General features: G+C 46.1%; 1 protein-coding gene across 2 annotated transcripts in view; it reads left to right on the forward strand.

The window, feature by feature from the left end:
* TTC7B (tetratricopeptide repeat domain 7B) overlaps positions 1 to 18,892 on the forward strand; it is a 186,373-nt gene that overhangs the window by 74,681 nt on the left and 92,800 nt on the right. For both annotated transcript variants that reach the window (XM_087818586.1, XM_087818584.1), the window contains exons 6-8: positions 7,556 to 7,634; positions 12,896 to 13,068; positions 17,589 to 17,652. In XM_087818586.1, the coding sequence (XP_087674712.1) occupies positions 7,556 to 7,634; positions 12,896 to 13,068; positions 17,589 to 17,652 (316 nt within the window). The remainder of the gene's footprint in view (positions 1 to 7,555; positions 7,635 to 12,895; positions 13,069 to 17,588; positions 17,653 to 18,892) is intronic.

Raw genomic sequence — 18,892 nt, forward strand, 5'->3', positions numbered from 1 at the left:
GACAGTCTGTCTTCTCTTTGATTATTGACCTGGGAAATGGATACTAAATTGGCCTGGTGTTCATCATTGTCCTGTGCCGTTGACCGTGAGCAGGTTGTACGGAGCCCCAGCCACTCCTGCTGTCCCCCCACCTTCCTCCAGCTCGGCCGCACTTGCAGCCAGCGCTCTCCTCAGTGGAGGTGAATTACGTTGTCAGCTTTGTTTTACGCTCTCATAAAACCCTGGTGGTTCAACCACCCAAACTGCCAATTTGAGCCACTTAAACCACCCTTAGTGGCTCAGCCACTCAAGTGCACATTTTTGAGTTTGGCCTGGCCCTGTTGATGGATTCAGAAGGATCTCCTGTTAGCTGAGATAGGATCTCTAGTGTTAACTGAGATACCAGCACCCTCAGTTCCTCTGCTCATCAGTGCTGCACTGGGCCTGTGGCCTTTGGTGGACACTCTGCACTCCTCCCCATGGACACCGGCACTCTTAGGAGATGTCACCATCATTTCCTGGGAGAGTGACCGCAGAGTCCCAAAGAAGGAGCATTTTTTCTGTCCTCACCTGACATCAGTTGTCGTTTGTTATTGAGGATGTGGTAGGCTTTCCAATAAATAGCAAAAGGAGTGAATGGATCCAACTAGGGAATGCCCTGCAAAATTAAGTGGTTCCAAAGAAATAAAACAGACTTCCATATGCTATAAATTGACTAGAAGGTAGATTCCAGAATTCTAAAACCGTTTGCGCAATGGTGAGTTTGAATAATAGTAGTAATAATGGCAAACACTGCAAAAGCACTTACTACACGTATTAACCCATTTAATCCTTGCAACCAATCTATGAGGGGGGCACATTTGTTATCACCATTTTACAGATGAGGAAACTGAGGCATGGGCACTTTCCTGAGATCAACAGCTAGTGAGTTGCAAAGCCTGGATTTGAGCTCATGCAGCCTGGCTCCAGAGTCCCTGTTCTGTTTTGTCTAAGTTTAAGTATATGGACAAAGATTGGATTTCCTGGTGAACACTTTGGAGAGCAGTCCTATATGTCAGATTCTGTTAAATATTTTATTAGACTGAGGAGTCCAACTGTGTTTAGCTTCTAGGGTTAAGTTGAGCATCATCACAAGTTCATGGGGAAGCATGTTTGTCGGCTGCCTCACTGTTGCCTCCCCTGTGCACAGTAAGCTGAGGTAGTAAAAGTATATATTTATTTATTCTCACCCAAGGAGACGTTTATTAATTTGAGAGAGAGGGGAAGGGGGAAAGAGAGAGAAACAGCGATGTGAGAGAGGAACATTGATCAGTTGCCTCTCAGATGTGCCCTGACAGGGATCGAACCCACCACCTAGGCGTGTGCCCTGACTGGGAATCAAACCCACAGCCTCTTGGTGCACAGGACAGTGCTCCAACCACCTGAACCATCTGGCCTGGGCTCGCATATGTGTTTCGAATGAGGATTGATATCCTTTGCTTCATTGCCAGTAGCTGGAGAGGAAGGACATGGGACTGGGCAAGCCTGGCCCCGTTTCTTTTTCCTTGGAGACTGGGGTTTGGGCGAGTGGGAAGGAATGGCCAGAAGGCTGAGGGTCTTCTGCCTGAGCTCCCGGAGCGGCGTGTCCAGCTTTCATCCGTAGGCCTTCCGCACACCACGTCGGAAGCACCTGTTTGCATGTCCCTGTCGCGACTCCGAGAGGGCTCCCTGGGCCTTTTCTGATTTGTACTTCTGCTGCCTGCTGCCTGGCCAGCTGACCGAAACACCAAATTGACTCTGCTTTTGTCACGAGGGAGCCTCAGTTGCTGAGGTAGTCAAAAAAATGTTGTTAAGCCTAGTACAACTCTCATTAAGTTTGAAAGACTTCCAGAAGCTTCGCCCGCTTGTTCACATCCCAGCGTGGATGGTTGTCACACCCTCCGCCGCTATATCCAGGCTGCAGCTGGCTCGCTCCGTCGGTCAGAGAGAGTCCTTTGCTAACGAGGCCAAGGTTGTGGGTCTGATCCCTGGCCCCCGACTGCAGCGAGCCATCTGTCTTCACAAATGCATGTCATTGGATCCGAGGCGAAGAGTGTGTACAGAGGCCAGGAGCTGGAGCCGGCTCGGGGAAAACAGCTCCCTGACAGCCGGCCAGGAGGCCTCTCGGACTGTGAAGGATGTCTTTCCCGTCTCCCACGCTCCAGAGCTGGGCCTCTGGTTTTGATTTTAGACTTTTACAAATAGATGGCATGAAATGGTTACATAAATGAAAGGGAAGAAGCTCCCAAGCTTGAGAACTAAGAGAAGTGGACCTAGAGATGTGCGACACATTTCTGTTTTTCTGGGGCTTTAAGTGTCGACTGTGTTCAGCATACCCGATGGGCATATCTCGTGACGTAAGAAGTATCTGCTTCATTTGTTCCCTTGGGAATCAAGAAAGCTCTTCTCAGCAAAGGGACTGGGGAAGGGATTTCAGAATATAAGACTGTGCTCACTCTTTTCGGGGGAGGGGCACGCAGGTTACCTAGCGTCGCTGGGTGCCCCGTTGGTTCTGAGGCAGTTGGGATGTGGAGAGGTGGGTACAAGAGGGCCTGTGCTCTCAAGGTGGTCACAGTTTGGTTGAAGGACAGACATAAATGCAAATGAAAATCAGTGTGTCACGTGTCACCCATGTTCAGAATGCGCGCACACCTGTTGGGAGCACCCAGGATCAATGCCTTGCCTTCCGGGAGAAGCTGGGAAAAGGTCCCCAAAGGTAGCCTTTGACCTGGGTCTTGAAGGGTTACTTAAGCTCCTTAGGACAGAGAGGGGAGCATGTGTAAAGGATACGGCAGGAGAGTTTCCCTGAAGTGTCTGGAAGGTGTCTTTTTAAAAAAAATCTCAAAATCCTCATTATCCACATAGCTGCCTAGAAGCTGTCAGGCCAGGCATGCCCGCGATGTCGCTTGGTACAGGCAGGTCCCCGCTCCCCTGGGCACCCGTGTTGCAAAGCCGCCGAGGGCACGAGACACGTTCTGTGTAAGAGAGTGCTGTGCCGAGCTGCCTGCCAGTCATGTGCAGTGCGAACGGGGCAGGAAACAGGTAGAAAATACATCCCCTGTGGCCGGGCTTCATCTGCTCGTAGTAGTTCTGAATTTCATTCGTCCCATGAGTACTTATCAAGAACTTTCTGTATGCCAGGCTCGTCTCAGGGACTTGGGACATGTCAGTGAGCAAAACAAGTATCTTGGTCCTCGAGGTGCTTCCGTTCTTACGGGGATGTGAAGCCTCTAAGCCCCATGAGACGAGGATGGTGGCCTTTACTCGCCAGTGGACCCTCGGGGACAGGCCTGCGGGTCAGTGATGCTCAGTGAATGCGGGAATAACCTGCCACTTAGGATTCCAGAGCGACAGTTGGTAAGAAAGAACATGGAAGGAGCCAAGCGATTTCCCAGCTCTGAGAGATCTGTGGTGTTGCCTTGTTCTGTGGCTGACCTTTAGTTATGAAGCCTCAACCACGGAGAAGGGAGAAGAAATAGTGAACATACTCTAACAGGGTACCTTTTATTACCCAGGCATTTGACATCCAAAACAAAAAGTATTTTATTCACATCAGAGCTTGGTGTTTACATAACAGTGACAGTTGATACTGAATTTAAGTGTATCCATGGCCTGGGCCAAAGTCTGAGGTCAGAAGATAATTTGGAAGGATAAGTTAAGGGGAAGAATTGTATTTTTCCTTCTTACTCCCAAGAAGTGACGAGAGAAAGAACAAAGCCATCTCCGGAGCCTGCTGTTGAGGTAACGCCCTTCACGAGGCAGCCCGGTTCTCAGCCTCTGAGTTTTCCGTTTTGGTTTGGATTTGGGGGCTCTGGCCTCCTTTCTGTATACATCCCCCCCTTGGTAGGATAGCACAGGGGCCCCGGTGACAGCACCGAAGAGCTGAGAATGGGGTTCAGAGTCGTGGACAGAAGCAGGCGCTGCTGCAGCTTGTACGCAAGAGTGTCCATGGGAGAGGCCAGCCTTCGGAGGCGCTGCGGGCCCAGGTCCGACGGCAGGCCACGTGCTGGCTGTGTCCCCCGCACCCGCAGGAGGTCAGGCTTTCCCACTGACCTACGGGCCAGCAGACAAGCCCTGGAAGGGGGAGACTCAGGGGGACGAAACCAGGTAGAAAAGGGAGAAGGAAGATGTGGAGGTAGGTCAGGGAGGAGTAGACTGCGTCCCGAGAGTGGGCTTTCCTGCCAGAGACAGAGCAGCAGGTTGCCTGGGTTTGAACAAGACCAAGGCTGTGGGAAACTGGCCTGAGCTCTCCCTACTGGGTTGGGGACAGCAGTGATGTTGGAAAGTGAGACCGGGGCTGAACAGTCGGTTGGTGCTCAAGGGACTTGCTGGCCTTTTCTTCTTGGTCATAGCTGAGCTGTTTAGGGACCGTTTGACTTGGACAGAAATGCACCCAGCTCAGGAAGCTTGCCAAAGCAAGGTGCAGAAGGTGAACCCCAAGTTCTGACAGCTTGCCAAAGTGCTCGCAGCTCAGAGGTTGGCAAGAGCATTCACTATGAGAATAGTTTACCATAATGAATTCTGACATCATCGCGCTCTCTGTCAAGGGTGTTGAAATGGAATTAATGACCTTGTGTCGAGGGCCTGTGGAGACACAGAAACTGGGGGAACTCCTTGCCACCCGGTGCTTCTCTTCATTTGGGGGAGGAGTTTTTAAGCAACGGTTCCTTCCAGACAGTTAACAGTATCTCAACATTTTAAGGATGAACTAATAGTTCAGAGACATGAAAGCAGTCATGTAGCTTTTGTTTATCTCCCTCAAATTGGGCTATTTCATAGCATTTAGAATGTAATTCTTGCAAGTTAATTTCCTTTTTTGTTCCTTTCTATCGTGATTATCCATCTAGATTTAAAAAAATTATTTTCTGCTGTGAACAGTGAAATTGATTGGTTGAATAAAATGACGTGACTAAAAAATGCATGACTGGTGTAGGCGTCGATGAGAATTGCATGTTTTTGCATTTGGGGTACTTTTTCATTTTCTGATATTTAAAATGGGCCACCTTCCGCCTTCAGCTCCTCCTTCCTGCTGTCAGGTCGCCCTGTGGTTGGACAGCCAGCCTCGCTGTTGTCCTGGTGGTGCCACCGTTCATTTGGGTAGCACGGTCCCAGGCCTGCCGAGACATTCACGATCACTGTGGATGCTTTGTTTGCAAGCACGATGCCTCCCAGTCTGTGGAAGAATTTGATTCTGAATCCTAAGCTCTCTCCAGAAATAAACTAGAAACAGTTTGAGAAAAACTTGTATCTGCTTCCAAGGTAATGTGGGTGCTTTGGGAATCCGCCCTGAGAAGCGGCTGGCTTTCCTCAGGATGTGCGACGTCCCGTTGGTGCTGGGGACTTCCTCCAGTCCTCCACCAGAGGGCCTCGGTCCTGCGCGGCAGAACCGCCTCGCCCCAGAGGCCAGCTGGCTTCATCCATTATTTCTCCTTTGAGCGCCGGAGGCGTTTCCCTCGGACCCTGGACTGCTTCACCTGGGCCAGTGGATTTTTTTTTCCGATTGTGAACCTGTTCCTGGGAGTACTGTTTCTCATTAGCTGTGATCCCTGGAATGCATGAAATTTGTACTGCTGTTTATATGTATTAAGTAATTTGCATATTAATGATACAAAACATAGACCTGAGCTCTTGCATTCGAATTTTGTTCTTTCTCCTTGGGTTGTGCTTCAGTTTGAGAACTTGTATTTCTTTTGCCCAGGAAGGTGACAGAGCTCCCGGCTCCCTCCCTTGCTGGGTCTGTGAACCTGGGCAAGCCATGTCACTTCCATATCATAGCGACTAGATAGTATTGTATCATTTATAGCTAGAATATTGTGCTCTGTGCCTGGACAAGTGACTCATTCTGCAGGGAGGGCACAGGGACATTCCGCATGACCAGCTTCTGTCCTGTAGCCTTCCCCGAGTTACAATATTTAGATTGGATATTGTCTGTTCGAGGCCTAATTTCCATCCTGGTAAATCGCCCTAGAAATTGGGGTCTCCAGTGATGTTGTCTCAGTGCCACCCGTTTCATACAGTTCAAAATGCCACTCCTTTGGTACCTCGTACAGCGTGGGAGCCTCCCTGCGACTCTGGAATAAAACGAGGCTGCTCTGTCCTGCCCGTCCGTGTTTTAGCCGCAGCTATTTCCTTCCCCCGTTACTTACGAGAACTGAGCTTCCGTCCAAAGCCAATGTACTCACTCTGTTGCCTGCAAACACGGATCCCATAAAAACAAATGAAGGGGAAAGCAAAGTAGACTGCATATCCCTGGGCCTGTTACCTAATTTTCATCCATGGCTCTGTTAGATTTCCTTCAGCACTGCTCGGAGTCCTGAGCACAAGCTTCTCATTTTATGCCCCCATAAAACTCCTGATCCGATATCACCTGATCCGCGTGGGTGAGAGGAATATGGGAGCATTTATGTACCTACGCCAATAAACTGTTATCGAAGTTCTGGGGCTGTGCTTGTGAATGAGAGTTCTGGGATGTCACGTAGGTATAAGAGGCGAATTGATAGCCCTTTTGAGTGTTTGTAACATACAGAACCCACATTCAGTTTGATTTAATACCTTTGTGCAATTTAAAATGTCATCCAAGAAGAGAGCCAAATGCCTAGAGCATCTGCCACAGCCTGCGGGCTGGCTGACAGGCTTGCACCGGCTGACCGGCTCGGCGGCGTCTTGGAAAGATGAGCTGTGTTCTAATGAGCAGGTTATAAATATCCCCGAGTTATGTCATAGGTGGTAGCAGCGCTCAATGTAAAGGGACCAGCTGGGAAGTGCTGCCAGCTGAGCAGGCCGGGCACAGCTTTCAGCGAGGACAAGTGGGGCCTGGATATATTGACCAGGATGTTGCTAAAGAATCATTTGTCCCTTAATGAAATGTGTCACCAAACACGTCTCTGTGAGGTGTGTGGGGCAACAGGATGCGATGTGCTCTGAGCGGCCAGGCAGCTCAGGTTCCGTGTTCAGACAGCCGCTCACAGGAGGGGCCTCTGGCCCTTTGCTTTTGTGCGGGGTTGGGGGAGGGGGGGTGGATTTATTGGGTAGTGATTTATGTTCTCAAAGATGCAGCGTGGTTGCTTGGTGGAGCCCCATTTTCCGCACCTTTTCTCTCCGCCTTGCCCATAAAAATGGCAAGTTACAGGAAGCCTTTCGCCACACTGCATGCAGTGCCCTGTGGATACTTCTGTTCCCCATTCGCCACCCACCTTTTAGATGAAAAGACAGATTTCAGCACCTCTTGACAGAGCAGGAAAACCACGGAGCCGTTGTAAGGCTGAGGATAGACTCTTGCAAGATACTTGCTTTTTAGGAAGGGTGGAGCGGTGCCTCAGAATTGATTTTCCAACTTTTGTTTTCTTGAGAAAATCTGGTTGCAGAAGCACAAAAATCCATCAATCCTAGGTCAAATTTTTCAGATTTCAACAAAGATGGACTGACATGTTCAGAATAATTGTTTGCTTAAAATCTAGCCAACAGCTTTTACGTAGACAAAATGCATTGAAGTATGTGCATAAAACATTTGATATTAATACACACCAGATGGAAACCCTGTCAAATTCTGTGCACACAGGAACTTGACAAGAGGAGTCGGGAGGTTTAGAGAGCTCCTCAGAGCAGTGGAAACAAGAACAACCCAAAACCTGCGGATGGTAAGTGTGACTATGACTGAGGCTCGAGGGCACTAAGTGTCCTCCCTCCTCTCCCTCTCCCCCTCCCCCCCATATATGTTATTAGATACAGTTTACGAACCATACAGCTCACCATTTACAGTCCATGGTTTTTAATACACACACAGGATTGTTCAGCCATCACTAATATTTAATTTCAGAACATTTTCATTACTCCAGAAAGAAACTCTGCACCCATTAGTAGTGAACCTCCATTCTCCCCTTTCCCCAGCCCCTGACAATCACTGACTTCCTTTCTGTTTCTATAGATTTGCCCATTTTGGACATTTCATATAAATGGAATTATACAATATGTGGTCTTTTTGTGACTGGCTTCCTTTACTTAAGAGAATATTTTTAAGGCTCATCCATGTTGTAGCTTGTATTAGTATTTCTTTCCTATAATGTTCCATTGCATGGATATGAGAAATTTTATTTATCCATTCATTAGTTGATGGGCATTTGGGTTGTTTCACTTATCAGCTGTTACGAATAATACTGCTGTGAACTTGCTCATGCAAGTTCTTATGTGGCTGTATGTGTTCATTTCTCTTGGGTATGTACCTAGGAGCGGAATTGCTATGTCATACGGTAACTCTATTTTTCACATTTAGAGGACCTGCCAGACTGTTTTTCAAAACGGTCGCAGCGTTTTACATTTCCACCAGAAGTTCTGTTTTCCACATTCTCGACATTTGTTATTGTGTGTCTCTTTAGCCGTAGCCATCCTAGTAGGTATGCAGAGGTGTCTCACTGTGGTTTTGGTTTATGTTTCCCTGATGGCTAATGACGTTGGCATCTTTTCAGCTGCTTATCAGTAGTGCTCTCTCTTGAAACATAAGACATGCATCCCATAAGGCAGGTAGAATGTAAGCTCTCCCAGTGCCAGTGTGGCGACACGATCATCTGTATGCTAATGGTTCATACAAAACCCAGACAGAGCAAAGCAGATCAGATCCTGAGCAGTACCTAGTTGTTTGACTAATTATATTGACTCTAAAACTTAGAAGTTAAGTAAACTGGTTGATCAGCAGCTTGGCTCTCCTTTTGACTTGAGTCCTTTCTTCCTTTTTAACCCTTTCACTTTCCTTTCTGGGGACGTTCCCGAATTATGCCTTTATAGCTTGCCCTTAGGAGCCATAGCCATTGAGTGAGTATTTGGGTAAAGGCCTGGTGCCTACTAGGAGCAAGCAAATGCTACCTGTCACCACTGATGTAGCAACCCCATGTAAGATTGCCGTTTCTTTTGTCTTCTGTCATCCATCCATCCATGGTCCTCTTATTATTAGGAACCCTTTAAATGCAGTGGGAGAGTATGCCATCGGGCAAGGCTATTGGATTCCTGCCATGGGAAATGAGGCTGTATCTTCACTTTGGTCTCCAGAGTTTTAGATGCAGACACAACTCATGGGGCGAGATGGCTAAGCCATAGGCTTTCCTGGAATTATGGGGGGTGAGAAAAGATAGACTTCCTACATATTGATGATATTGATGTGATTTATAGGTGTCGTAGGAAGTTCAGACAAAACATTTTGATTTGTAGAGACAAATCAAATTTCGTATCCACCTTTTACAGTGGTTTTAAAGCTACTGAAAAAGCTGGATAAAACGTGTTGGCCTTCTTCTCATTGATCTACTCCCAACATTCCATAAAGCTTCTCAGCTGGTCAATATGAACAGCTTCTTCCAAGATTTGGAAGCACAATGTAAGTAACTGATTATATTGGCAAATGTTTTAATAATTGTTTTAAAAGTACATTGAAAAATTGCTTAAGTATGGAGCATTTGCTCATATTCTTGACTCTCAAAAATATATATTAATTCATTGAGGAAATGAGTGGTGTTTTCTTAGTAAAAGGAGTGAGTGTATTGAATACACTGTTGGAATCTACCTGCTCTTACTTCAATGTTATTTTTCAGAATTAGAGAACATCTTTCATTATAAGGTTTACGATTTTTAAATCAGTGTATTTGAACTTATAAAAATCCAGTGAGGTAAGATTCCGAATAGATGTATGTTAGGAAGGAAGACAAGTTTCTTTGTTTTGTTTTGTTTTCTTTTTTCTGAGAATTACAGTGAAGAGCCTCTAAAGAAAGTCTGGTTAGACTAGAGCCACCCCTGGACATTCTCGATGGTTAACTGGTCAGTGTTAACATGTCAGGAGTAGACTTTTGATCTTGGTTGATGATCCTCACATGACCTAAGTTAAATTGTTTTTAATTCCTTGAGTGCTTAACCAAAGGTGTGCATCAGAATTTCCAGAGGAACCTTAAACGAGTACATGGTGGGGCAAAAGTAGGTTTATAGTTGTGAGTACGCGAAACACAGAGTTTATTCTTGTATTATTATTTATGAATTATTGTGTTATTTTCCATACGCACAACTGTGAACCTGCTTTTGCCCACCCTGTGCACATCCCTGTGCCTGCCTCAGAAGTGCGCGCTGAGGGGCACTGGGCTGGACCTGAGAGCCTTATTTTCTAGGCTCTGCCGTGACTCTTTGCCCACCCTCCTTGAGCAGCACTTTCTGGGTCTTATTTACTGTGTCTTGGCGCACACTGGCCGTCAGGAAGCTTCTCCAGTTAATGCCATTGGTCACACAGCATTTTCATCAGTCTTAAAAACCATGATTCTTTTTAGATTGGCTGATAATTGCAAATCTGTGATGTTCTTATGAGACGGAAAAGTTGCTTTGTCAAACTCAATCTGGTTTGAGACCGTAGCAAAGAAGGATTTAAAAGGACACTTACAGCAAACCCCACTCCTAGGTAAATACTTTAAAGAATTGAAAGCAGGTGTTCAAACAAAAACTTGTGCAAGAGTGGTCATAGCGATACTATTCACAGCGGCCAAAAGAGGGACACAATCTAAATGTCTGCCAGCCGATGGCTCCACAAGCAAAATGTTTTGCAGCCGTACAATGGAATATCACTCAGCTGTACAGAGGAACGAGGCACTGACACCGCAAAACGTGGGCGAACCTTAATCATCACGCTAAGTGACAAAAGCCAGAAAAAAAGGCTGCACATTGTATGATTCCATTTACAGGAAAACACCCAAACAGACAAATCTATAGGGAGAGGTAGCAGGTTGGTTGGTCCCAGGGTCTGGAAGGGGGAGGAACGGGGAGTCACTACTTAAAACGGTTTGGGGTTTCCATTGGGGGTAATGAGAATGTTCCGGAACTGGACAGTGGTCACGATTGCACAACCTCGGGAATGTACTAAATGCCATTGGAGTACACACTTGACATGGTGAGAAGGGAGAACTTTGTTATGCAACTCTTACTACGCTTTAAAATATGTACAAAAAAATGCATTTCATGACTGTTCGTATGTAAAAGTTCGAGCCTTCTTTCAGCCCCCCTTTCCTCCTTCTTTCCTTTAATTCATTTGATAATTACCAGCAGTTTTTTAAGCATTTAAACTGCAAGCTAAATGAAACCTTAGTATAAAAAATAAAAGGTATATTGGTGATCTTGCTGATAATTTCTCGTATTTAATCTTTCTTTCTGAACTTTGTTTGAGCTTTCAATGAATGCAGGCAGACACCTTTCTAATCGGCAGGGCACCGGTGAGGCGATGCCTTATACTATTATAATATGCACTCACATCAAAACCTCATTTTTAAAGTCTCTCTGGAAGGTTAAGGCCCAGAGGGAAATGAGATCTAGCGCATGCTGTCCAGTAGTGGACAGGCAAACTGTGGAGGGAAGAAATTTTTATAATGTTAAAATCCCTCCATAGCCAGAAAATGAAGGTCCTCGTGTGTTTTTTCCTTTTAACATTTTTTTCTCAGCTATCGGGAGTGCAGGTAATTTTTGCCCGTGGACTCTTCCAGCAGAAGTCATTAGCTTATATGACTGCAGTGAGATCAAAATGAAACTATAGCAGAAGGTTTAAGAAAACAGTTCAGGAATCATTCAGGTCCTGGAAATTGTGTTCTTAGATCTTTACAGATGACTCAGTTGGGGATGATAGGAGTGATTTAATCTCACATTTTTATAGACAGTTAAAGCCAATGAGTCTTACTTGAGAAGAATCAGGAAAATTTGCCTTTACATGGTGATTACAAACCACTAAGCTAGTGATTTGGTTGCATTTAAGTTTCCTTGTGGTGTTTTAAGAGATTTTGCATGGATGAAAGCCTAGCAGGGTTCTCTTCTGTAACATATTTATTTTAAAAAGCTCATTCCCAGGGAAGATCAGCATTCTTTCCATCTTGCAAAGAGTGCTAAAACCTTGTGGAAAACCTGCTGGTTGGTTTTTTGCCACCCCTGGCTGATCACGGGGTAGCCTGTACCACCTGAGGGGCAGAGTTTCTGTTTTCAGAGGGATTTTTTTCTCTCTTGTTTTTGTTTTACCTTTCCTCTTTTTCTTTTTCTTTTTTGCCGCAAGAAATGAGATGCTATGCATCAGTCAACAAAATACTTCTTATTAGAAGCCACACACCCTTCCCCCCACACATCATGCCTAGTGCTGCTCTGGGCAGTGAAGCGAGAGTTTGGAGAAGCCTAATAATCTGCATCTGACTTAGGAGGACAGGGTCCAGGTGTTCCTGGGTTTTCAGGGTGAGGAAAGAGATGCTTAGCCAGCTTTGAAGAAAGGTCTTTCTTGATCAATAGCCATACTCCCCACTGTGCCTTCTCTATTGCACAAGGCCCAGGGTCACCCAGAACAGGGCTCCTTGGAGCTGAGTCCTGGGGTGGGGCCATGTAGGACCAGCCCATGGCACTATAGGAAGAAAGACTTAAAAATCTATGCTGGACATCATCTTATTATCATCGAAGAGGTTTTTTCAGGGATAGCATCATCTAGGTTGAGTACTGGCTTTTTGCCAGGTTTGGGCTTTGAAGACATAGTTTGGGAGGTGATGGAAATATCTGCAGCTCACCTGTTATTTATAAGGGCTTTTGAAAAAGAGCTGAACTAACGGTTTCCATTGTTTCAGATGTAAAACATGTTTTGTGTTCAGAGTGCAACTGAGGCAAGTGGCATTTGAAGGGCATGAACTTGTTTTTAAATATTGTTCAAACATCTTAGTGTATCATGTCTTCCCTTTTGTCATCAACTGATATAATTTCATCCAAAAAATTTAATTATGAGTCTTAGAAGAGTGTGTAACACAAAGTGATGTCTTAAAAATATTTATTAGATGAGTGAATGAATGAATGAATGAATGGTGAATGAGTGAATGATACAAAGCAGATTCATGGCTATGCCTTTGCTCCCTTGTGTGCCCAGACAATAGCGAGGCAGTTGGCGGAGATCTTGTTGCGGGGTATGTGTGAACAGAGCTACTGGAACCCTCTGGAGGACCCGCCATGCCAGTCGCCTCTGGACGATCCTCTCCGGAAAGGAGCCAACACGAAAACCTACACCCTCGCCCGGAAAGCCCGCGTCTACTCAGGAGAGAAGTATGGGAGCTAATGTCCTCGCTTATAGGTCAGGGATGGGAGGGAAGCTCAGAGATGCCTCATTACTTCTCACACTTTCAGCAAATATCTGTGCACCGGTGGGGACGTTTTAAGTAGGAAACTGCTCTCATCTCAGCCATCGCCGTTGGTCTTTGGGGTTCTCAGTCCGTTTGTTAGAACCCCAGCGTGATACCTAGTCAGTGGCAAAGCTAGTAGGATGCCAGAGTTTACCTTTTTTCTTCTCTTCAATTCCTTGATCCTTTTGTTTAAAAAATTGTTCTAAACTGAATTAGCTATATGAAGAATTAAATAATATGCCAGTGATTGGAAGGTGATGCCTCCTTAGAACTTCTTGGCTATTTTAAGTTTTGAATTTGGCACCTGATCACCTGTGAGGGAAATGCGCTGGTGAACTGCTGCGGCCTCTGCGTGGTCTCCCCAGGCCGGGGAAGGAGGGGACACGGGGAGGGCGAGGGGGCAGGGGCCGTGGCCGACCCTCCCTCTTCCCCTCAGAGCCTTTACTGCCACCTCCGCCTGTTTTCTCAAGGACAGGGCACGGTGGCTTTTCAGAATCTCACCGAGAAGGAAAAGAGAATCTCTCCATGAATAAATACAGAAACCCCCTCTGGCTGTTGTCAAGTTGGAAAAATGGCCGAGAGACCGCAGGCCCCAGAGAAAGCACCAACAGATATGGGGGGGACCAGATTCTTACTACACGCGTGACCTCCAGATGTGGTCATCGCATTGTCAAAGGGACAGCGCTTCTCGAAGCGCCTGCCTCTGAGTCCTCAGCTGACCCTGGCATCTCTCTGCCTGATCGTCCCGTTCAGTTTGCGTTTCTCGTGCGGGTTCAGACGAGCGAGCATATTCTTAACGTTTCCCCAGGCTTGCTTTAATTCCCTTTTTCTCCCTCTTTGTCCTGGCCTCGTTGAGCCGTGAGTTTGCCTCACTCACAGCCCGTGTTCACTCCTTAGTCCCTGCCTGGATTCGGAGAGCATCTGTTCTAGCAGTTCCCAAACTCACTTTTAAAATGCTGGCCCCTCTCTGTGAACTATTTAGAAGCGGATTTGGGTTCATGTTGAAAGTGATATTTGTATCTTAAAACAGACCCTAGATTTTTTTTCTGCTTTAAGTGCTTTTAACATACAGGTATATTGAGGAAGTCAGTTCTCGCTCTCTCTCCAGATCAGGCTGGACAGCGGGCGGGAGCTCCGGGTGTGTGGGTGCTGGTCCCGTGTGGCCTCACCCCTGCAGGGCAGAAAGGCTCAGGGTGCTGCCACGTCTTTATTTCCTGAACCACTAAGGCTCTGTCACTCCTCTAACACCAGCTTCCCCACCTGTACAAGGAGGATCGTGGGGGCAACATGCAGACACAGAAAATGCAGTTACTAGGTAAAGGGAGCATTTTCATACCGGGACTGGTTACTGAATCACAACTTTCATTTCACACAGATACACTCAGGGTTTTAATTAACCATTTTATTGAGATGTAATTCACACACTATACAATTCACTTATTTAAAGTGTACAATTCAGTGGTTTTATATAGTCACATAGTTGTGCTTACGTGACCCCAATCAACTTTACATTTTTACTACCCCCCAAATCGGCCCAGAATCCCTTAGCTCTCCTCCCTGTCCCCCATCCTTTGCATTTTCATAGGAATTTTAGGGTCAGTTTGTTCATTTCTGCAAAGAAAAACACAACTGGGATTTTTATAGGAATTGCACTGAATCCGTGTCAGTTTGAAAAGTATTGCCATCTTAACAATATTAAGACTTCTGATCCATGAACATGGAGGTCTTTCCATTTATTTAGGTTTCCTTAATTGCTTTCAAGAATTTATAGTTTATAGGGTATAAAGTTTGTACTTCTTTTGTTAAGCTTATTTCTGAAGTGTTTTGGGGTATTTGTGTGTGTGTGTGCATGTTACTCTTTTTGTGATAGTGGATGGAACTTTTTTCTTAATTTCATTTTTGTTTGTTCACTCCAAGAAATTCTATTGATTTTTTTCCACTACAATCTTGCTGAATGTTCATTAGTTCTAATAGTTTTTAGATTCTTTTTTATGTTTAATATAAAAGATTATATCATCTGCAAATAGAGATTAGTTTTACTTTTTTCTGAATAGAGTCTGCTTTGATACCTGGACGGTGCCCTTGACTTTGGGACAGCCAGCCTGTCATTAATTGTAGGGTAGCTAAAGGTGACAGGAAGAGGAAATGCACTTGGATCACGCTGGGTGAATTTCTTCTGTACTGTTGCTTCTGCCACATACAGTGACATTTCTCCCCTGCCGGGGAAGGTTTTAAGAAAGGGCTGTGATTATCAAAGAACCTTGGCAAGACCATGATTCCTGTTTATAAATGAGGGTTCTCACTCTGTCTTGTGTAGAATCAGATAATAAGTTGGTGAATTCATCCAAAGTACAGAAGGGAGCGACTTGCCTAGAGGTCAGCCTGGGAGTTAGTGACGTGGCCAGGGCTGGACCGCAGGCCCCGCACTGCCTCCTCCGCCAGCCCTGGCCAGCTCAGGGAGCTGGTCCTCACTGCCCGCTGGTCCCCCTCCCCCCCTTTTTATTCCCTACGCTGCCCTCCAGTCAGCTTCCTCTGGGTCTGGGGCCCCAGTTTTCCAACTCCACAAGGCTGAGGTCCGAGCACCCCAGCATCTCCCCTGAGCTCTTGGGCCCCAAGGAGAATGTCACAGAAGGCAAGTCCCCAACAATTTTGACTGAACCTTGAGCTGCACACTTCCCTGAATAGGAAAGAGGGAAGGAATGGCCAGAAGGAAACGGGTCTAGAGAATTTATAATTATGGAGGGGACATTCCAGTGTGCTGTTTTTTCAGGCATGTCTCTCAAAACCACCCTTTCCACTGCTCGCCCCCACTTCTTCTGCCAGCCCTGAGAGCTGTGCAGTGTCTCCATCTTGCCTGGCTCCGAAGGAAGGGCAGAAGAAGTGGAATTAAAATCAATGCGCTACTTGTTAGCAGCTCTGGCAAAAATAACAACCTCGCATTTAAGCGGCCCGGATGGCTCAAGTGGAATTTGGGGATTATCCATGGACTGAACCGGCTGGTGCTAAATCTCAATTAGCATGGGCGCTCTCCGTTTTCAGTGAGTCTGACAATGTAGGGCGGGCTGGCCATGAAAAACGGTTAATGATCCCATGGGAGCACAAGCCAGGGTATCAGGAAATGACCACTGGATGGACGCCTGTGCGTGCACACGCACACACACACGCATGCGCACACACACGCACATGCACACGCACACGCAAGCACTCTCAATTCAGAGCCTGTAGGCCCTATATCTGAGTTTAAGGGAAAGAAGTATTCCATCTTCTCAAATCCCAGATCACCTCAAGCTACCTCTTTGAGGAAGTCACTGCCGATTCCAGAGTCTAGCTCCTTGTTCGCAGGCCAGCCTTTTCCTAGAAGCTGAGCCCCCAAGAGCAGCAGGAACCACTCCCAGCTCTCTGACCGCTGGGGAAGTCAGAGTTGCACCAAGGGTACCAGGCACTGGACTGTCTCTGTCTTGCTTTTCATGGTCATTTGATACAATATAAAAGTTGCCAACACTTCAAAGAGAACAAGTATTTATAATAATTTGGAAAACATTTTTTTTGCCATTTGAGAGAGGGGGGAGTCATTTCATCTCTTAAATGATTGTAATGTTACCCCTGGGGAGATAAATTTAGTCTTTCTTTAATCCTGTCCAGAACATCCGTGAGGTTTTTATTAACCAGGTTCATTTTTATTGCACTCCTCTTCATTCCATGAAAAAGGGTTGCCTTTCGCCCAGTCGGTGGTAACACTCACAATTCCACTCAAAGGCGCTAGAGCTTCAGGACAGGGGGAAAAATGGGGGAAGTGTTTTAAAATGCACAAAGGACAAAAAATAAGATATAGAGAATGGGTATTTAGGTTCTGTTTGGTTTTTATTGATCTCTAATCCTGGGAACATTGAGCTTAAAAGCTTGTGGAATTCCGTAAAATTGATTAGTAAGACAGCTAGCTCTTGCATGCTACCCTGTAATAAGATGAGGTTAAGTCAGATAGCTCACTACATTCTTACAGTATTCTAGAAATTATTCAAATGCTAAGTTGCTTCCAGTCTCTCATTTCATCTAAAAAAACAATGTAAGATATGCCAGTTAGCAAGAAAGAGGTAAGAAAAGTACTGTCACCACAATTACCCCTCCGTAATGGGTTTAGAAGAAAGCTGGCATTATTAAGATATTGTCAGTTTGTAGCAATTCAAAGCATATGTCATTTGGGCTTTGAACTTGGTTTTTACAGCTTTACTTTACCCTGCTGTGTGCTATTAAAATGCATAGTTAGAATGTATGTATTCCATAGATTACCATAGAAATAAGCTAATTAACTCAAGTGTCCATATTGGATACTTTCATGGGTGCCATATAAAAATCTTGAAGCTTTTAGCGTTTCATCCTGCCACAGTCAAGTATTTTGTGTTATCTTGAGATTGCCATATATCAAAGCTGATTTTCTTTATACAGCATTTTTTGTCCTCAAGAAAATACAGAAGAAGCCCTGTTGTTATTGCTGATTAGTGAATCTATGGTAAGTAGAATGTATTTTTACATTTTCCCCTCTGTTCCTATAGTCCCTTTTTTGATATGGCTACTCCATCAGGGTGGTGACTCTTTTCCTTGGGAGAAAGATAGATGGGAAATCTGGGTGGAAAACAGTAGAGGTTAAAGGGAAGGATGTTTCTTACTTCTTGGTCACCCTGGAGCACGGGGCGTCTCTTCCCCCAGCAGTTAGCAGGCATCTGGGTTTATTCCTTTATCCACCAAGTATTGATGGGACACTACCATGAGTACACACTGTAGGTAAACTACAGCTAAATGACCACCAAAGGAACCTTACAAGGGGAAAGACGCCCCCAGAGAGTAACCTTTATGAGCCTTCTCGATTTGCCTCGGTGGGAGGGGGAGTTTGGGGAGAAGCCACTTGTGTGTATGAGCCTCTGGTTTTTATAGTGGAGCCGGATGAAATCGCCTCAGCCTCTTGCACAGGTCCCTTCCCCAAGCTCCACCTGCTCGGCAGACATCACACGGTCCGAGGCCTGGAGAGTTCGCTCCTGTTACCTGGCCCTGCTGCTTGGAGGGTGTTTCTGCCAGACCATTAGATCCCTTTGAAGTGTCTCCTTCGTGTTTAGCCAGGATATCACATTTTAGGTCTGGAATTTCATTGCTCGTCATTTATCGGGTTTCTACTCTGCGTATCATTGGGCGTGACAGCCCTGGCTTGCAACTTTCAGGAGTATTAATGTGTTACAGTGGCTAATACCTTGGCAGGTCAGCGCGTGCGCCGAGCCCTGAGCAGAATGACCAACTCCTGGCACTTGAAAGGACCTAGAGGTCCTCGTGTCCATTCAGTCATTTTGCACATGAGGAACCCGAGGCCCAGGGCAGGCGCGGGTGCACCGGGCAGGGGTCTTCCCAGTAGATGGTACTGTCCCCTCCCACACCTCCCACGGCACCTGGCAGGCAGGAGGACAGGGAGGGAGGAAAAGGAATCAGCTAAAGCAAGAGGCGTTTCCTGCCTGCCCAATGGGAGTCTGACGCACGCTCAGGGGAGAAAGACTTAAACGCGGAGCAGAGCAAGAACGTCCTCCTGCCAAGCGAGGGAGGGATCAGGAGAGTTGGACTTAGCCTGGGAGGACGGCTTTCTTACTTAGCTTAAAGCTTTGGGTTTTCTTGTTCTGTGAGCCGGCCCAGGGATGTTTACAGCAGCGAGACTGCTTGAGTTACCACTTCTTTCTACTTGGAAGCTCTTTGACGTCATTGGCCTTCCT

Source organism: Miniopterus natalensis, chromosome 1 (genome assembly GCF_054644295.1).
Source record: "Miniopterus natalensis isolate mMinNat1 chromosome 1, mMinNat1.hap1, whole genome shotgun sequence".
NCBI lineage: Eukaryota > Metazoa > Chordata > Mammalia > Chiroptera > Miniopteridae > Miniopterus > Miniopterus natalensis.